General features: G+C 57.5%; 2 protein-coding genes across 6 annotated transcripts; one reads left to right on the forward strand and one right to left on the reverse strand.

Annotated features, from left to right (window-relative positions):
• Positions 1-293: 293 nt before the first annotated feature.
• Positions 294-6106, reverse strand: LOC123634475 (F-box only protein 44). Of its 5 annotated transcripts, none has more exons than XM_045546136.1 (6): positions 6024-6106; positions 4499-4793; positions 3206-3332; positions 2968-3063; positions 2725-2860; positions 294-1371 (listed from the first exon to the last, which is right to left on the reverse strand). In XM_045546136.1, exons 2-6 carry the CDS (start codon positions 4761-4763, stop codon positions 1228-1230), a joined length of 768 nt encoding a protein of 255 aa, XP_045402092.1. In that variant the 5' UTR covers positions 4764-4793; positions 6024-6106; the 3' UTR covers positions 294-1227. The 5 variants fall into 5 exon arrangements, with proteins under 5 accessions (XP_045402092.1, XP_045402090.1, XP_045402091.1 ...); XM_045546134.1 differs by lacking the exon at positions 6024-6106 and adding an exon at positions 5711-5786; XM_045546135.1 differs by lacking the exon at positions 6024-6106 and adding an exon at positions 5711-5754 and having other exon boundaries at positions 4499-4787.
• FBXO2 (F-box protein 2) lies at positions 5838-12204 on the forward strand. The gene is made up of 6 exons (XM_045546139.1): positions 5838-6307; positions 9171-9539; positions 9921-10050; positions 10113-10208; positions 10629-10767; positions 10998-12204. The coding sequence occupies exons 1-6, from the start codon at positions 6286-6288 to the stop codon at positions 11130-11132; spliced, it is 891 nt and encodes a 296-aa protein (XP_045402095.1). The 5' UTR covers positions 5838-6285; the 3' UTR covers positions 11133-12204.
• Positions 12205-18241: the final 6037 nt, after the last annotated feature.

The raw sequence follows: 18241 nt of genomic DNA on the forward strand, positions 1-18241 counted from the left end.
ACTGCAGACCCTGCATGACATGGATGCAAGGGCTGCCCAGGGATATCCACACACCCTGCCCCCAGCCTTGTGGCCTGGCCTCCAGAGGAAGCTGGCAGTACTGAAGGGCTGCTGGGCGAGATGTCTGCAACTTGTTGAGGGTCCTACAACCCTGGTTCTGTGATGGTCTGGCTCCTGAAATGTCAACCCCTCTCTGTATCTTCAACAGAAGCCACACCATCGCACCTCCCGCAGGTCCAGGCAGGACCACGGAGGGAGTTTGCCTTCCCCTCCAGAAACCACAGGGCACAGGCTGGGCTGGGAACACCTTTTATTTGGCCACATGCAACAGGACAAGGTCAGAACACTGCTGTCCTTCCAGCAGGAGGGAGAGGCAGAAGCAGGGTGGGCTAGGGAGGTCCTGGGAATGGCAGTTCCAAGGGTAGGGTGGGGCTTGGAATGCCCTCCAAGCCACAGGCAGTGCCTTGGAGGTGGACAGGTGGGCCTTGAACACCCTCTAGCCCACTCCTCTCATTCTGAGAGCTCCTACATTCAGCTCTCAGAAATCAGAGCCTCGTCCTGCCCCCCACCTACCCTGGGACACCCTGTGCAGGATTCCTTGGGTCCTCTGGGAGCCTTATCCCCACCTGGTATCGATCTGGCTTGTGGGGCTTCATTGATAGTGAGGACAGTCCACACTGGGCCTGAACCCCACCCCACCCTGGGTCTGCCCATCTCAGACTGGGCCTGAGCCCGTGGACCAAAGCCACTGCTGAGCAGGCAGGCAGAGCCCGGCTCCTACTTCCCAGATCTCTCTGAGTAACATGGTCAGTCACCCCTGTGTCCATACTATTCAGGGCAGCTTAGCTTGCCAGATGTCTTGCCTGTCCCTGCTCCAGGGGCCCCCAGACAACACAGGGAGAAAGGTTCCAGGAGGGGAAAGTAGAGACACAGATCTAGGTGGCATCCAAGCTTGCAGACCCACTCTCAAGAGGAGCCCGGTGGAACAGGCTGTACTGCCCTAACCTCAAGTGGTTCATCCCTTAAAGGGGCCCACGAAGGCCTCCCCTGCCATCACTCAGGTCAAGACCTTGGGTGGCGATCTGGCCCCCCACAGCACATGGGGGCTGGGGGCAAGGGTGAACTTAGAGCTGGGGATGCCTGGTCTCCACCTCCCCTTCCCAAGCCCAGCCCTTCTCTGACAGCAGTTTACCAGTCAGCGTTCGGTGGATGGGGGTTCAGGGGGCGTCAGTGCAGCGGGGGCCCGATGGTGATGCTGCTGTTGGTGACCCTGGGGCCGTACCAGCCGGCCCAGTAGTGAGTGTCCACACCACCGTGCTGAAACCAGATGTAGCGGACGCCTGGCGGGTAGTTGGAGAAAGTGTGGGAGACCTGGGGTGGGGAGCAGGCAGAGGGGGGAGAGGTCAAGGGCACTGACCCTGAGCGTGGCACTGCCTGTGGGGCCAGGGGAGCAAGATGGGGCAGAGATTTTAGTGCTGGAGCAGGAATCAGTGGAATGTTGTTTTAGTCCTCCCTCTGCGATTTTGAGCAGACCACCTCCCGTCTCTGTGCCTCAGTTTCCTCATCTGTAACATGCAGCAAAATCATGCTGGGTCCACGCCACAGGATTACCATGTGGCTTACAGGAACTGAAAGATACCGCAGGCTGCTAAAGGATGTCCAACACGGTCATCCCTGGGCACGTGTGGCTCTTTGAGTTAAAATTAATTAAAATTACGTAAAACAAAAAATTCAGTTACTCAGTTGTGTTAGGAACTGACTCTTCCTAAGTGTTCAATAGTCACAAGTGGCTGCTGGCTACCTCACTGGACAGCGCCGACACAGACCCTTTCCATTGCTGCAGAAAGTTTATCGGACAGTGCTGGTCTAGATCAGGGGTCGGCAAACTATGGCCTGCAGGCACACTGCCTGTTTATGTAAATAAAGTTTTACTGGAACACTCTCAAGTCCATTTCTTTATATATTGTCTAAAGCTGCTTTTTTTGCAACAACAGCATAGGTGAGTAGTAGTGACAAAGACAGTGTGGCCTGCAAAGCCTAAAATATTTGTATCTTCCATTTTAAGAAAACATTTACTGGCCAGGAGCAGTGGCTCACGCCTATAATCCTAGCCCCCTGGGAGGCTGAGGTGGGAGGATTGCTTGAGCCCAAGAGTTCGAGACCAGCCTGAGCAAGAGCCAGACCCCATCTCTACTAAAAATAGAAAAATTAGCTGGGTGTGATAGCACGCACCTGTAGTCCCAGCTACTCGGGAGGCTGAGGCAGGAGGATCACCTGAGCCCAGGAGTTTGAGGTTGCAGTGAGCTATGACGACGCCACTGCACTCTAGCTGGGAGTGACAGAGTGACACTCTGTCTCAAAAAATAAAAAATTAAAAAAAAATAAAAATAACAAATATATGCTACTTACAAAAACAACGACAACAACAACAAAACACTTGCTGACTCTGGTCTAGAAAATAATAACTGATACTAATAATTAGTAACAGTTAACCTTTTGAACATTTTTTTGGACCTGGCCTTCCCAGCATCATGTCACTGACTTCTTCGCGAGCTTGCTGAGAGCAGCACTATCAGACCCATTTTATAGAAGTAACTGAAGCTCGGAGCAGGGGAAGCCAAGACAAGAAGGAGCAGAGATTGGGTCTGAACCTAGGCCTGTGTGACGGCAGTCTCAGCTGTGGGCAGTCTCCCTCTGTCCCCTGCCCCTCCGGGGCCCACACACCTCCCTCCACTTGGCATCGCTCTTCTGCTGGATTGTTGCCGGGTCTGGCTGGAAGGTCCCCAGAGGCACATGCGCGGACGACAGGAGCTGAACACACAGCTGGTACTTGGACCCGCAGTCCCGCCTGGCTGCAAACCTGCAGGGAGAGGGAAGGCCCATCAGGGCCTGGGAGATGGGGGGCAGGGTGGAGGTGGGGCGCCTGAGCGGCAGGCCCCCCCCCAGACCCTCGCCCCAGGCACTCACCAGTCCTTGACCTCAATGTCCGGCCGTGTGGTGTCCATCAGCTCCTCCCAATACCCTTCGGCCTTGAGGTCCACCACCTGGGACTTGAGGCAGGTGCTGGGGGTGGGTGGAGGGGTGGGAGGGGCTGGGGCTCACCTTTAGGGCACTGGGGGGGCTAGGACTGCCCCTCCCCAGGTGGGAGAGACCCCAGGGGGAAGTGACTTGGGCTTCCCTCCACCCCAAGAGACCCGGCTCTTACTAATAAGAAGTCACGAAGTATTTCTTGACCTGGGCATTGGGGAACTCCTTCCTCTGGTCTCCAGAGAGATCTTCCACCTTCCACTCATCACCTCCGTTCACATCCAGGCTCCAGAACTCAAACCCCTCTGGTGGGAAAGCAGAGTTCGCACTGAAGGGAAGCCCCTCAGTGGCCACCTTCTCCCAAGTGTCCCTTCTTCCCTGCTCCTCTGCCTGGATCTTGGTGGCTGCCCATGCCCCTGCAGATCAACAGTGCCTGCCTTGTATTCACTGTTTCCTGTGTCCCAAGCACAGGTAAGCGATTTCCCTGGGAATCCTGAGACACAGGATGATGTGAATGAGCAAACCCCTTCCGTGATGGAGAATGCTCTGACGTGGGCCAGACAGACCTAGGTCTAGTCCCTGCTCTACCAATACTGGGCTGTGTGACCTTAGTAAGTTGCTTTCCCTCTCTGAGCCTTAGTTTTCTCCTCTGTAAATTGGAGTTAGAAAAATGGCTGGGAAACTTTTTCTGCAAAGTGCCAAAATATTTTAGGTTTTGTGGGCCGCATACTGTTTCTACTGCATAGTTTTTGTTATTTTCTTTCCTTTTTTTAAAAAGATAAAAATTATTCTTAACTCCTCAGCCAGATTTGGCATGTGAAAGGACCATAGTTTGCCAAATGCTGGTCGAGAACACGGCTATTGGGGAGTCAAGTGAAGCAGGCATCTGAATACTCTGGATAGCTTGGAGGAGTTCATAATTTTGCTCTGGAATTCGGCCATGAGAGGGAGAATGAGGTTCCCATCCCATCCCTGTATCCACCTGAGTTGCACCATAGCGAGGGAAGAAGGGGCTTCTGGATGACTGTGGATGCCTTGTTTTACCTGTTTTTGTAACATGCTGGAAAGAAGACCGGATCTCCCATTCTTCTAGAAGCAAAACCGCCCTTTCCATCTGGGACAGTTTCAGCAGGCCTAGCCCTGGAGTCTGGGAGGCCAACAAAATGTGACTCTGACTTCCTGGTCTTGTGTCCTGAGCACAATTAGTCGCAATTGGCCAACATTCCCCTTCCTAGGCAAGGTCACTGGGGAAATAATCTTAAGAGTGGAATAAGGAACAATACTCTTGGCCTCAGCTTGCCCATCTGAAAAATGTGTGCACTACCAGTGTCTACTTCCTAGGGTTATTGTGAGGGGATTAAAGAAGCTAAGCATCCAAAGTATCTGGCTCATGGTATGCGCTCAATAAATGTTAGCTGATTTCATGACAGTGTGTGTGTTGACGGCACGCCAGACCCCCTCTGTGCCCTACCTTCTGCACACGGGTTGTGCAAGAGGTTCCTGTGGAGGCTGCGTAAGAAGTAGAAGATCTTCCAGTCAGCCACGGGCTGGTCCCAGTCCTCGGTGATGAAGCCCTCGCGCAGGCACTTGCGCTTCCAAAGGGTCACCAGGTCAATGAGGTCTCGCCAGAGGCTACAGACCAGGCGGCAGCGCAGCAGGAGCTGGCGGGCAGGCACGTGCGTGAACAGCTCCAGCAGGATGTTCTCCGGCAGCTCGTTGATGTTCCCCACAGCCATGGCTTGTGGCTTCTGGACACCCTCCTGTGGCTATGGAAAAACTATGCTACAGACCCGGCCCTCTCCCCAAACCATTTCATTTGCAGCACCTGGTGGTGGTGGAGGTCCCATCCCAGCTCTAACGTTTACTAGCTGGGGGAGTCACTATGCCTCTCCAAGCCTGTTTCCTCCCCTTACCTCCAGGGTCACTGGCGCCGTCTAAGGAGTTTCAGACACAGCATTTGCTCAATAAATGTTGAGCTCTGATTTTTCAATGGCACCTCACAACGCCCTCTAAGGAGGTTTAGGAAGCCCAGACTGGTATAAGGAACTGCCAAGGTCAAACGGACAGGGGCAGGGGGGAAGCGGCTTGGGGGGGTCTTCTCTGACTCTAGAATGAGCCTTTTTAAATAGGCCAGTCTTTAGAGAGGAAATAATGCGCAGCCCCGCAGAGCACTCCAGGCTGCCCTGTCTCCACCATCCTCCCTCCCATTCTCACAACGTGATGTTGGGGAATAATTATCACTGCCTTCCACGGAGGTCAAAGGGCTCAAGCGACTTTCTCAAGATCACAGAGGAAACGGTCTGCCCAGCTGGAACTGGCGCGAGCTGGGCGACAGGGAAGGGCCCTTCCTAGCTCCCCACCCCCATCCCCGCGGCTGGGCTCCAGCCCCAGGTCCGCCGACGCGCCTGCGCCTCCCCTTCCACGCTGTGGCCTTAAAATGTCCCCGAAAGTCGAGGCTCGGACCCCAGCGCAGCAATGGCGACCCGAGCCCGGATTCCCGCCCCCGCCGCCGCTCGCGGCCGCGCAGTGCGTCCGGGGCAAGCTCGGCGGCCCGGGCCTCGTTGGTGGCGCCGGGCCTCCCTCGGCGCACTGCGGCGCGGCCAGGAGCCGCGGAGCCCGCCCGCCAGCCCCGGCCCGGCAGCGCCCCCTCCCCGGCCCTCCCGCGCGCCCCTCCGCCGGTCACCTGCGCTCGGCCGCCGCGGCGCGATAGGGCTCCGCCGCCCGGGCTTGCGGTCGCGGGGGAAGCCGTCCCGCCCCGGCCCCGCCCCGCGCCGTGCCAGGGACACGCCCCCACCGCAACGCAGGAAAATTACCTGGGGGGAGGGGGCGGAGCGGGCGTCCTAGCCCCGCAACTCCGCCTGCGCCGCTCGATTCCCGCGCCCTCCGCCTGACCCAGACTCGCGCTGCCCCCCTCGCCTCCTCCTCCTCCTAGTACCCCCCAGGAGCTGAGGGACGGCCCAGTCGGACCCCCCACTTGAGAAAACCCGACTGCTGACCTTTCCCGGCCTCCTGGGTCCGCCGAGGAAGCCGGAGCCTTAGCCCTCGGCCGACTGCTGCGACTGCGGGGCGGCTGGGCCCGGGGCCAAAGGCGGGGCGGGGCGGCAGCGGGGGCCTTTAAGAGGCGCGGCCGCCGGGACCGACCCAGACGCGGGCAGCGCCGGGACTCGCCACCGCCACCAACGCCGCCGCCGCCGCCGCCGCTCGCAGCCCGCAGCGCTCCGGCTCCTCCTCCTCCTCTCGCGACCGCCCTCCGCAGCGATGGACGGAGACGGGGACCCAGGTAGCCGGCGCCGCCTGGCCTCGCTCGCTCCAGCTGGGAGGGGGACCGGGGCAGGCGCGCGGGTACCACAAAGCGGGGTCACCAGAGAGCCAGGGGCCCAGAGACCCAGCGCGACAAACTTTCACGCAAGCAGAGTCCTTGAGACAATCTCAAAAGAGCACAGCCTTCTCCCCGGTGTCTTGGTCTGGCGGGAGGCCTTGAGAGGCGACAGGCTGGGAGGAAGGACTCCTGGGTCCCATTTGCCCAGGAAGTAGCATGGGAGGACAGCTTCTTGAGGGTCTGTCGGGCGGGGGGGCTGGGGCGGCCTGGGATGGAGGCTGCAAGCTGCCTTCTTCATCATCTTCCTCCCCTTGCCAGCTCTGGCCCTTCAGTGGCCTCAATCCTGATGGGTTTCTTGGGGTTACCTGCCTCTCCCCACCCATGCCAGCCTTCCCTCTGGGCTCCCTCATCTGGAGGGGCTGCCCTTCACCTGGGGGGCAGGATGCTCCGTGGGCACCAGGCCAGCGGTGAGGGAGAGTTGGGGGCCCTCTGAGACTGCCCAGTCATCTCTGGCACCAAGGGCCCCCCCATCCCTCCAACTCCCTGCTGGGCCTGTAGGGGTTGCCTGCTGAGTCAGGGTGGGAACAAGACCTGCCTGCAGACTGCCCTCCCCCTTCCTCATGGGCCCAGCTGAGGGTGGGCATTGCCTGGGGGTCTCCAGCCCTGAAAATCCCAGCTCCTGCAGCTCCCTTGCCACACCCTCTGTAGAGCCCCAGAATCGGCCCCTGCGTTTTCCCAGGGCCCAGCTATTCCTGGGACTCTGGGGCCCCATCCAGGTGAGTGAATCAGCCTCAGAGGCAGCTTCCAGGGGCCAGATAACTTTCCGACAGCAACAATGTGGGGAGTTGTGTGTGCGAGAGAGGGTGGGGGGGCTGTAATCGGATCTGGGGCCTCGAATGCCAGGCCCGGGGGCCAGAAGAACAGACTGGGTGAAGTGCAGCTTTAGGGGGAGCATCAGGTGTCCGCTGGGGCCAGGGCAGGGCAGGGGGAGGGGTGGAGAGGTGAGGACACTGGGCCCAGCTCCCCAGAGAGCTGTAGGCACGTGGGTGGGCAGGCAATGTGGCTTCAGGGCCCAGTATTTTCCTCTCTGCCTTCCTGCTGTTCTGCTGTGTGATCTGGGAGAAGCCGCTAAGCCTCTCTGGGCCTCTGGTTCCTCTTTGCCGAAAGGGAGGGTGTAAACTTCCATATCATAAAGATGTGGCCAAAAAATGCTATTAATGGAGGGACAGTGCTGTGCTCAGTGAGATTCACTCAGTAAGGCATATAAGGACTCACTGTGTGCTCTGGGCTCCGAGAAACAGGTAAACCCTGGTCGGCACTTAAGGGCCTGACTTTGTGTGTGAGGAGGCTGCTGCATGTGAGGAGCTTTGGGGCTGGAAGGCCTGGGCCCTGCCACCTGTCCCCTCCGCCAGGGTTCGGACTGTTCCCACCACTGCCATGGCTTTCCGGGGCCCAGCCCTCAGGAACCCCCATCCTAGTCTGAGAGCGGTGGCCTTCCTCATCCCCCAGAGTGGCCCCATCTTCTCACTGGCGCTCCCTCCTCCAGAGATACTGGGCACTCCGTATCTGCTTACTCAAGGCTCCGGTGGCCCAGCTGAAGCTGGCCGGGATCCAAGGGACAGTGCTGCTGACATACCCACCTCCTTACAATTCAGATGCTGTTGCCCCCGCCCCAGGGGATTTGAGCATCAGCACTGTGAATCTGGCATCTACAAAGTGATCACCTCATTTTATAGATGAGGAAACTGAGGGCCAGGGATGGGAGAAGAAGAGGTGAAGAAACCGTCGTTTCCTAAGCCCCCGTTTGATGTACGGAGTTTCTTTTAACAAGCCCCTCTCCATCCCCAAGTCACACAACAGAGGCTGGCTTTGGACAGCTGGGCCTGCAGCCCCCACTCTTTCCCCCCAACCCCAGGCCTCAGGTCCTGTGTCCTCTCCCCTAAATACTAGCAGTGCGCCCTTCAGGAAGTCACTTCATCTCTGAGGCTGAGCATTTTCATCTGCAAAACCAAAATCCTAACAGTGCCTACTTCCACGAGTTATTTTGTCGAGGCTGTGGTGGTTTAGGGTGGCTCCGGGCCGGCTGGGTTCAAAGCCGGGCTCCAACCACTTATTAGCAGTGTGATCCGGCTGTTTCCCCTCCCTGTGCTTCAGCGTCTTCCTCCATAAAGCAGGGGCAGCAATGGCTGAGGGCAGCCCTGAGGACATGGGGTGAGGATTTAGCGGAAAGGAAACTGAAATGCTCAGGACGGTGCCTGGCGCTTGCTGAGTGCCCAATAAGCGTGTGCCCCGACAGCGCGCCAGGCACTGGGGGTGAAGCAGAGGGTTTCCCAGACTCGGTTCCCGCCCTTGTGAGGCTTGGTCTTGTCTGGAGAAAGGCGCTCATCAAACAACCATACCTGGGGACAAAAGCTAGGAAGCTGGGAGAGGGTGGAATGGGGCGAAGTCCAGGGGGGCTTCCTGAGGAGGTGAGGGGAGCAGGCTCTCAGAGGGTGGCTGGGAGGATTGAAGGAGTTCATGTGTGAAGCCTTAGGACAATGGTCTAGATGGCTGCCATTAACATTATCCTTGCTGTTATCTGCCCAGGGATGGGGCTTACGGGCCCTTGGGGGACACAGGCCTCTGAGGCAACTCTTTAGGACTTAGGAGCTGCTCTGTGGCCCCTGTCCCTTGTGCCTCCTGCCTGGGCACCAGCCTCTCGAGTCACAGACTCTCTGGCCCCAGCTGTGGGTCGTGCCAGGGTGGGTGGTGGGGCGGGTGCCGGCGCACTGCGGTCGGCGCTGAGGGGACAGGCTGGGGGAGTCACCGCCTGTCCCGCCCGCAGAGAGCGTGGGCCGGCCGGAGGAACAGCCGGAGGAGGCGTGCGCGGAGGCGAGCGCCGAGGAGGAGCGGCCCGAGGACCCGGAGGAGGAGGACCAGGAGGCGGCGGCGGCGGCGGACCTGGCGGAGCTGCCCGAGCCGCTGCTGCTGCGCGTGCTGGCCGAGCTGCCGGCCGCCGAGCTGGTGCGGGCCTGCCGCCTGGTGTGCCTGCGCTGGAAGGAGCTGGTGGACGGCGCCCCGCTGTGGCTGCTCAAGTGCCAGCAGGAGGGGCTGGTGCCCGAGGGCGGCGCGGAGGACGAGCGCGACCACTGGCAGCAGTTCTACTTCCTGAGCAAGCGGCGGCGCAACCTGCTGCGCAACCCGTGCGGGGAAGGTGAGAGGCCCCGCGGGAGCTCAGCGTCCCCGCCGGTGAAGGGGCCGTGGCGGCCTTTTCAGGGTTAAATGCCGCAAAGCGCTTGGCTCAGTGCCCAGCACGGAGTGGCCCCAATAATTCCTATTACTATACCTCGCCGGCCGCCTGCGCCCTGGGTCTCTGTCCCGGATCCTTCCAGCCTCCGTGAGCTGGGCACGGGCCCTGGCGACAGTCCTCCAGGAGGGAGAATCAGGAAGTGCCGCCCCACCATCCATCGCGTGCCCACCCCGACGCCACCGAAGTGCCGCGTTCACCCAGCCCCCCTCTGTCATGCCAAGAGAAGCCCTGCCCCAGCCTCAGCAGGGACTGGGTGACCAGGGTGGGCCTGTCTTGTCCCTACAGAGGACTTGGAGGGCTGGAGCGACGTGGAGCACGGCGGGGACGGCTGGAGGGTGGAGGAGCTGCCTGGAGACTGTGGGGTGGAATTCACCCACGATGACAGCGTCAAGAAGTTCTTCGCCTCCTCCTTCGAGTAAGGAGAAGCCGGGAGGGCGGGAGGGGGCGTCCTTTCCTTCCTAACTCTCGTTCTCCCAGGTGGTGTCGCAAAGCGCAGGTCATTGATCTGCAGGCGGAGGGCTACTGGGAGGAGCTGCTGGACACGACTCAACCGGCCATCGTGGTGAAGGACTGGTGAGGCCGCGGGCGGGGCCGAGACAGTGAGGAGGGAGCCACAGCAGAGGGGGCCCCTGCCGCGGGGCCACCGCCCCCCGACTAGGGGTTGGCCACGTGGGTTCACAGCTTCTCCCCTCCTGAGTTTCAAATGTTGGCAAACACACACACACACGTGTTTGTAATATATATAGAAGTGTATGTGTGTGTGTATATATATTTTTTAATCAGTCTGCGGTGCAAACAAAATGTGACTCAGGGCTGGCTTTGGCCCCAAGGTTGAGTGTGGCCGACCTGGGATTTCGTCTTTGCGTTTGGATCTTGGGCCATTTTCTGTCTGGTCTAGCTTTTCTTATCTGTAAAATGGGAGCATGGGTGGTACCGGGGCCGTGTACATGAGGCCGGGTTCCTAGGATGCGCTCGCTCTTTCCCTCGGGGCAGGTACTCAGGCCGCTGCGACGCCGGCTGCCTGTACGAGCTCACCGTGAAGCTGCTGTCTGAGCACGAGGACGTGCTGGCGGAGTTCAACAGCGGGCAGGTGGCAGTGCCGCAGGACAGTGACGGCGAGGGCTGGATCGAGGTGAGCCTGGAGGGGCGGGGACGGTGGGGTGGGTCCTGGGCTCGAGGGGTGGGGCCGGTGGAGACCCCACCCACGGCGCGCCTGGGCTGGGCGGTCGGGGGGCGGTGGAAACGTGCGTACTCCCCGCGGAGAAACCCAGGGGAGCTAGGGGCCGGGCGGCGTGCCCGAGTGGGGGAGCGGGGGAGGACTCGGGACCCTTGGGGCTGACTCTCCCTACCTCCGGTCCCCAGATCTCCCACACCTTCACCGACTACGGGCCAGGAGTCCGCTTCGTCCGCTTCGAGCACGGGGGGCAGGACTCCGTCTACTGGAAGGGCTGGTTTGGGGCCCGGGTGACCAACAGCAGCGTGTGGGTGGAGCCCTGAGCGACCCTCCTCCAAGCTTCCCCAGCTGCCTGGAGGGGCAGAGCTGGGGTAGATAGGCCTTAACTTAGTCGTAACATCCTCGCCTTCCCCAAGCCACGAGCCCTCCTTCTCTCACGCCCCCTGCTACAAGCCCAGCCCCCAGGTGGGGAGAGAGGGGTTTACTGGCATACATTTGCTTCTGTTTGCACCTTCTCGGCAGCCGGCTTCTAGAATGTACGATCGGTGAGGGCGTGGGCCCTGCTGAATCTCCTGCACCTAGTACAGTGCCTACCTCAAAGTGGGCACTTAATAAATATTATTTGTCCAAGGAAGGAATGAATGAACAAAGGATGAATGAACACCTCTCCCCTCCCATCCTTTTCTGTATTCTGAGGGCCCAGCCTGGAAAAACACTTGGTGGGGCTCCAGCTGCTCCGGTTTCCAGGGGCCCTTGGGCCGGTATGGAGCCGGTCAGGCCCGGGCCGGCAGGGCTGGACAAAGGCTGGGATTGTGAGGCCAAGGAGGGGTGAGCTGGGCCTGGCGCCTGATTGACACCCTAGCTGCCCAGAGGCCAGAACAGAGTGTGGGGGGGCTGCCTCCCAGGCCTCTCTTGGCTCAGCGATTATCCTATGCCTTGCTGCCTCCCAATCCATTTCTGAAGGCAGGGTGGTGAGGTCGTGGTGACACTGGATCTGGGTACCAGTTCTCCTGGGCCCGGGTCAGGGAGTTGCAGGGGGGAGCACAGAAAGGACCAGTTTGTCATCCCTCTTCAGTTCGTGCCCACGCCGTGCTGTCCTGGCGTTGGATTGGACAGGAGTCATTAGCATCTGGTCTCATTGGTCATTTTCCAAGCTTGGCCCTGAGGCTGGCCCCTGGCACTGCTTTTGGGGAGGGGAGGGTGTTGTGTTGGATTCTGTGCTTGGGCACTCTCGTCTTCCCTCCCCAGCAGCTCTCAAACCCAGCCGCTTCCCAGGACTCTCAGCCGCTGGTCCTGGGGACCTTTGAAGGGCTTGAAACATCTTTCCTCCTCTCCAGAAGTGGAGACCAATAAAATCACTGTGACCCTGCAGCTTTGCTTTGCTTGTGAACCCTGATGCTCCCTGCTGCTCAGGTGGGACTGCACGGGTCAAGCTGGGGTCTGCCTGCAATTGTTCATTGGTTCGTTCATTCACTCATTCATTCATTCACAATTCCCAGACCCCCAACACCAGCCTGTGTGAGGACCCTGAAATTACAAGGGTGAGAAAGACCCAGGGTCTCTGTCCCAGGAAGAACCTGCAGCCTGGCCACATCCAGGGGGCAACACCCTGGGGAGGGATATGTCCAGTGTCTTGGGTCCTCCAGTCTAATGGTGGAGGCAGAGTCCCTGCTCTGGGGGCATCCTCAGTCTGACAGGGGAGACAAAACCTTGACCTCAGAGCATGCTCAGTCTAAAGGGGAAGGCATGGCCCCTGCCCCAAGGGCACCCTCAGTCCTTTCTAGTGGATTTCACAGTCTGATGGGGAAGGCTCAGTCGGACTAGGGAAGCTGTGGAGGAAGAGGTTCACCCATGAGCTCCCCTGTTTGAATAAATGGATAACAGGCAAGGTAGTGCTTTGAGGACAGGGTGGGAGCCAGCTGGGACGAGTGAGGGGAGGACCAGAACCTTGCTGGGCTGTGGGAGGAGGCTGGGTGGGGACAGGTAGTGGGCATGAGGGGCTGAGGGCTGGGTGTCAGGGCAGGAATGTGGGGGTGTGTGTAGGTGGTGGGGGAGCTCCCCGGAGTTTCAGGTGCCCATTGGGCATCCAGAAAAGAGGTCCCTGGGGAATCTGGGGCTTTGGGCTGGAGATGTAGGAGTTGCAGTGTATGTGGCCAACAACCAAGGCCAAGGGCGCTGCTGGTGAGGGTGGGAGCAAGTGCACTGTGAGACAGGAGAGGGCCTCAGTGGCCACGAAGGACAGACAAGGGACAGGGGAGGCAGGGTGGTCGGACGGGGGCGTTGGGGTGGGTAGAAGGGTACAAGCCTGGCAAGGCCACCTCCGGCCAATTGCCTGATCTCAGAGGAAGTATCCAGAAGCCCAGAGGCCCCAAGGCTGCTGTGGTCTCGGAGCCCTTGGAGGAGCCCCCGGAGGGCCTCAAATAATGGGTGCCCCAGACACGTTCCCCCTGAGTGCCTGTCACAGGAGGGGCAATTGGATACACCAGTGGGGTTTAGTTCAGGAAGATGAGACAGCTGCTTCTGAGCCAGCAGAGGGCTGGATGGGGTGGGCACTTCCTGTTACATCACCCATGCAGTCCCGTCAGCGGTGGGTGTGGGGGAGAGGGCACTGCCATCCCCTCTGCGTGTGAGGAGACTCAGGACAAGGCTTTCCAGGCAGATGACACGCACAGTAGCTGCAGAAGCACCAGCTCCAGTCCAGGCTCATTGGCTCCAAGGTGGACGCTCTTAATCCCTCCCAGCTTTTCTGTCCTCTCCTCTACAGCCCAGAGCTGGACCCACATGGGAACATTATGGGAAGGCAGATATCAGCCTCTTTTTTTTTCGTTTTTTGAGACATGGTCTTGCTCTGTCACCCAGGCTGGAGTGCTGTGGTGTCATCATAGCTTACTGCAGCCTCCAACTCCTGGGCTCAAGGGATCCTCCGGCCTTAGCCTCCCAAGTAGCTGGGACTACAGGTGCACACCAGCTAATTTGATTTATCGATTGATTGTTGAGATGGTAAGGAAAAGACTGGTGTGCTGTCCAGCAGCGGGCAGCCCAGGGCCCTCTCTTGACAGAGCCAGCAGGGGGGTCTGCATGTCTCCTGAGATCCCTTCTCATCATTTGATTTATTGAGTGCCCACCACGTGTTGGGCAGGGATGGACCAGACACGGTCCCTGCTCCCCTGGAATACGCAGCCTGGGTGGAGAAACGTAAACACAAGCAATGAAATGAATGAACAGGACAGGTGCCCACATGACATAGCCCTTAGTCTGCATACCAGGCACCACTCAAAGACTTTATATCTATTGCTTTATCATAATAACCTCAGGAAGTGTTATCAATAATTCCATTCTTACAGATGAGAAAATTGAAGCACAAGAGAGATTAAGAGTCTTGCCTGAGGCCACACTGCTAATAAGTGGCGGAGCTAGAATTCTACTCAGCTACTTCAGCACTTGACACTCTACAGTGCAGTAAACAGAGCAGAGGTGAGGGTGGGAGAGCTACTGTAGTCAAGGTGATCAGAAAGGACTTCTCTGAGGAGGTGACATTTGAATTGATTGATGAGGAGAAACCAGCCATACAGATATCTGAGGGCAGAGCATTGTAGCAGCAGCAAGTGCAAAGGCCCTGGGGTGGGAATGAGTTTATTGACAGATCAGGAAGGCAGTGAGCATGGCTGGAGCCATGAATAAGTAGGCAGGGATTGATGTGAGCTTGGAGGTGTAGGCAGGTGACCCCAAGAGCCCCGTAGAGTGTATCAGTTTCTGTTGAGGATAAACCTTGCTCTGTCCAGCAGGAGCTGGGAGATGGAGGTTAGGGCTCAGCAGTTTACTGTCTGGTTGATGACACCAAACTTCCCAAGAGTAATAGTAGGAGGAGCAGGATGATGATGATGACGGTGATGCTGATGACAGTGATCATGGCAATGACGACAGGCATTTGCTGAGGACTTACGGTGCCAATTCCAGTGCTGAATGCACAGACTCATTTAATCTGCTCAGTGGCCCTCTCTGGCAGATGCAGATGTTCCCATTTTACAGATAGAAGAGCTAAGACTCAGGGGTTGGGTAACTTTCCCAGGGTCACACAGGGAGAAGGAGTTGAAACCGGATCTCCGGCTCGTCTTAACCACTTCGTTGTAATATCGGATCAGAGGTGGGCACATGCTGGGGACAGAGCAGGGTTAGAAGCTAGGGGCTCCGTGGTGGGGAAGAGTGGGAAGGGTATACCATTACCCCAGGCAGAAGGAGGGGGCGCTAAGTGTTTGGGGGCAATTTTGATTGAGGGGTCAGGGAAGGTAGAATGAATTTCCCCTTAGATTTCTTGGTGGATAGCTCTATTTAACAGTTTTGGCATGGGAAAAGTCCCTCGTCCCCTTTCTGGTGTATTTACCTTATAAATCTCGATTTTGTGTTCACGATGTAATTCAGCTGTGGTTGTAGGAGGGCAGGAAGGGCCAGTTCCTCTGAGCGCCACTAGGTGTCAGCATTGTCAAGGCAGTCCCCAAGCCGGGCTGATCCCGTCCAGTTCTCTGCAGAGCAAGGGGCCTCGGAAGTCGGGATTTGAATCCAAAGCCTGGTCTCTTTCCATTGCTTGGCACTGGGTCTGGGTCCTCAGGGCTGGGCTTTAAAGCTGCTCTTACCCCAGAGTTTCCTGAGAAACATGTAGGAGGCCTGAGTCCTGTAAGACCGGGAAGGGCTGGTCTGGCCCAAAGTGGGTCTGGGGGCCTAGACCCCCCAGTTTGTCCCCACCTCAGCAGAGCCCCGGGCCTTCCTTGAGCCCCCTTGCAGGCAGTGAGCGCAGAGCACCTAGGTGGGTGGATCCAACCCTGATCTCCTGGTGAGTAACGACTTTGCCATTTCCCTCCCCCCCCACCGCCCCTGTAAATTAAACCTAATCTTGTGTTGACTCTGCTGAACAAGGAGAATAATGAAGAAGATTAAGATGAGATGGTATTCATTCTGCTCCAACGAGAGCCAATTAATTGCCAGTAGGATTAGTGCTCTGAGCTGGGAGCTGCTACTGGCTCTGCAGACAGGGTGGAATCGGGCCGGAGCCGGCTTCGGGTGCTTCAGCTGGGGTCTATTGGTGATGCAGCAGGAAAGTCTTCAGTCGGATGTTAGGAAGAACTGCCTGGATGAGGGAAGGGACTGGCACCAAGGAGGGGCATGTGAAGAGCGGGGAATCACCCACCCAGGTGACATTTGCAAGTTATGGAGGGAGGCTCCATGGAAGTTGCTGGACCCCTGCACGTACTGGGCATTTGCTTTCTGAGGCCCTGGACCACCTGGCCATGTCCATCCCGGGCCCCCTGGGACCGTCCCCTGCCTTTCTGGGGTCTCCTCCCCACCTTGCTTTCCCTCCTCCTGGGAATCAGAGAGGCTAAGAGCATGAGTTTGGAGAGAGAAACACTTGGGCTTCACCTGGCTTTGTCCCTTGTCCTTATCTGCACAGATGGAACCTGCAACCCCACCGGCCAGCCTGGCTTGATGCTCCCAGGCACTAATGCGCCTGAGGTTCCCGGCGCCCACCCGATTCTCTGAACATGGCGGTGAGGCTGGGGGAACTGACCTTTGTTGATCTCCTGCACTGCGTTATCTTGTCCACCCCCTGCAGCAGCCCTCCTAGGGAGGCTGCATTTTGTCATCCCAATTTATTGAAGAGGAAGCCAAGGCTCAGAGGTGGGTCTCTTGTCGAGGTCATAGAGCTGCAGCCTGCAGGGCTAGCTGGGACGGGCCTCTGTCGGAGGGGCCCCAGAGCTTGTGCCTTCCCCATCGCCATGTTGCTCTGTGCACGTGGAAGGCGTTCAGCACGTGCTTGCCGAACGAACGACACTCGCAGCAAGTACAATTTCTGGTCCAGTAAGTCCCTGTCTCGTACTCTTCCACATCTTGATAACTCCCAGAAGCAAATGGATTGTGTGCGATTTGTGAAATTCTTTTTGGTAATTCTTGCCAACTCACCCATCTTACTACTACGATTATGAAAAATCCACCCTCCCATCCAGATCTCAGAGCTTGCTTCATTTACTTGGATTGATAAGGTTTTCTTATTTCCTGAGTGTGGCAGAAGTATCCCCAAAGTCCAATTTTATAGTCCATGATATCTCATGCCTGCTGAGTGCTCGGCGTGTGCCGGGTGTGTTCAGAGCGTCGTTTGTGTGTGGCTTTGTTTAGTCCCCTGAGCACTATTATCATTCCCATTTTAGAGACTGACCCTGGCCAAGTCACTTAACCAGCCTCAGTTTCCTCATATGTAAAATGGGGACGATCATATTACTTACCACACAGGACTGTTATGAGAAACAAATGAATTAATATTTGTAAGGCACTTAGATCAGGGCCTGCACATAGAAAGTGCTACATAGAAGTTTGTTAAATAAATAAAATGGACAAGTCTGGAACTACAGTCTGATGGTAAAAGGGCTATGAGGGGGAAGCCTGTTATATTTTGGGAACTCAGAGGAGAGACATCCGACCTGGACTTGGTCAGGGAAGGCTTCCTGGAGGAGGCAGTGCGTGGACTCTTCACCTGAGGGACGGGAGGAGGGTGAACCGCTTCCCAAGCCAGCTCTGAGCTCCCTGTGCCGTCAGTGGGAGCTGCGGTTCTAACTGGTCTTTGTTGTCATAATTTATCGATTTGCTAAGAACCACAGTGGCATCTGGATTTGAATAGAAATCTCTGTCCTCAGGGACCCATGATTTAGGGGAGTGGGAGGAGAGGGGTCCTTTACCTTTCCCAAGACAGAAGAACAGGGTCCCAGCTGCTGTGGGCAGCGTGTGGGGAGGCCTCCAGTGGGGCAAAGCCTCACAAAGACAAGGACATCTTTGGAAAAAAAAAAAAAAAGAAAAAGAAGGAAAAAAAAAAGGAAGGGAGAAGCAGGCAGGGAAAATGATTTTCTCGGCTGGCATTTCTCGGGGAATTAAATCTTGTTTTTCGTCACCACCAAGTGGAATAATCCAATATATTAAAGCCGAGCCCCCCTCCTATTATTGCTGTGACTTTGACCTAACAGTGCTGGGTCTGCATTTGGAATCAGAGCATCCTGGGGAGGGAGAGAAGGAGGGAAGGCGGTGTCAGCCCCCTGGATCAATTACTTTCCTCTCAGACACCGGAAAAATGAATTATTCCCTGAAAAGCAGGCTCCTCATCCGATGAATTCTGCACTGCAGAGCTGGCGGAGTTATATCAAATTGAATTTGGTCTTTGAGCCAGGTGGAGTGTGTGTGTGTTGCTGGGGGCGTCTGACAGCCATGGGGCTTCTGCCAGCCTCCCCCCCCAGTCCTCTGGGGTGGGGAGCAAGATGTGGCCAACCTGCCTGCCCCAGGTCCCCAGCACTCTGCAGGGGTGAGATGTTTTATTCCCAGCTTGAGGCTCAGAGAGGCGAAGTTTCTTGTCTGAGGCCACACAGTGAGCTGGTAGCCATGGCAACCTGTTACCTTT

The sequence above is a fragment of the Lemur catta genome, chromosome 3, assembly GCF_020740605.2.
Source record: "Lemur catta isolate mLemCat1 chromosome 3, mLemCat1.pri, whole genome shotgun sequence".
NCBI lineage: Eukaryota > Metazoa > Chordata > Mammalia > Primates > Lemuridae > Lemur > Lemur catta.

What these genes read in the sequence shown, in the direction of transcription:
- LOC123634475 (XM_045546136.1), bottom strand. Translation starts at nt 4,763, where the DNA reads ATGGCTGTGGGGAACATCAACGAGCTGCCGGAGAACATCCTGCTGGAG. An exon ending in GACATTGAGGTCAAGGACTG is followed by an intron (nt 2,861 to 2,967) that starts GTGAGTGCCTGG and finishes CTCTCCCTGCAG; the next exon opens with GTTTGCAGCCAGGCGGGACT. An exon ending in GCGATGCCAAGTGGAGGGAG is followed by an intron (nt 1,372 to 2,724) that starts GTGTGTGGGCCC and finishes TCCCCACCCCAG; the next exon opens with GTCTCCCACACTTTCTCCAA.
- FBXO2 (XM_045546139.1), top strand. Translation starts at nt 6,286, where the DNA reads ATGGACGGAGACGGGGACCCAG. An exon ending in TTCTTCGCCTCCTCCTTCGA is followed by an intron (nt 10,051 to 10,112) that starts GTAAGGAGAAGC and finishes TCGTTCTCCCAG; the next exon opens with GTGGTGTCGCAAAGCGCAGG. An exon ending in ACGGCGAGGGCTGGATCGAG is followed by an intron (nt 10,768 to 10,997) that starts GTGAGCCTGGAG and finishes TCCGGTCCCCAG; the next exon opens with ATCTCCCACACCTTCACCGA.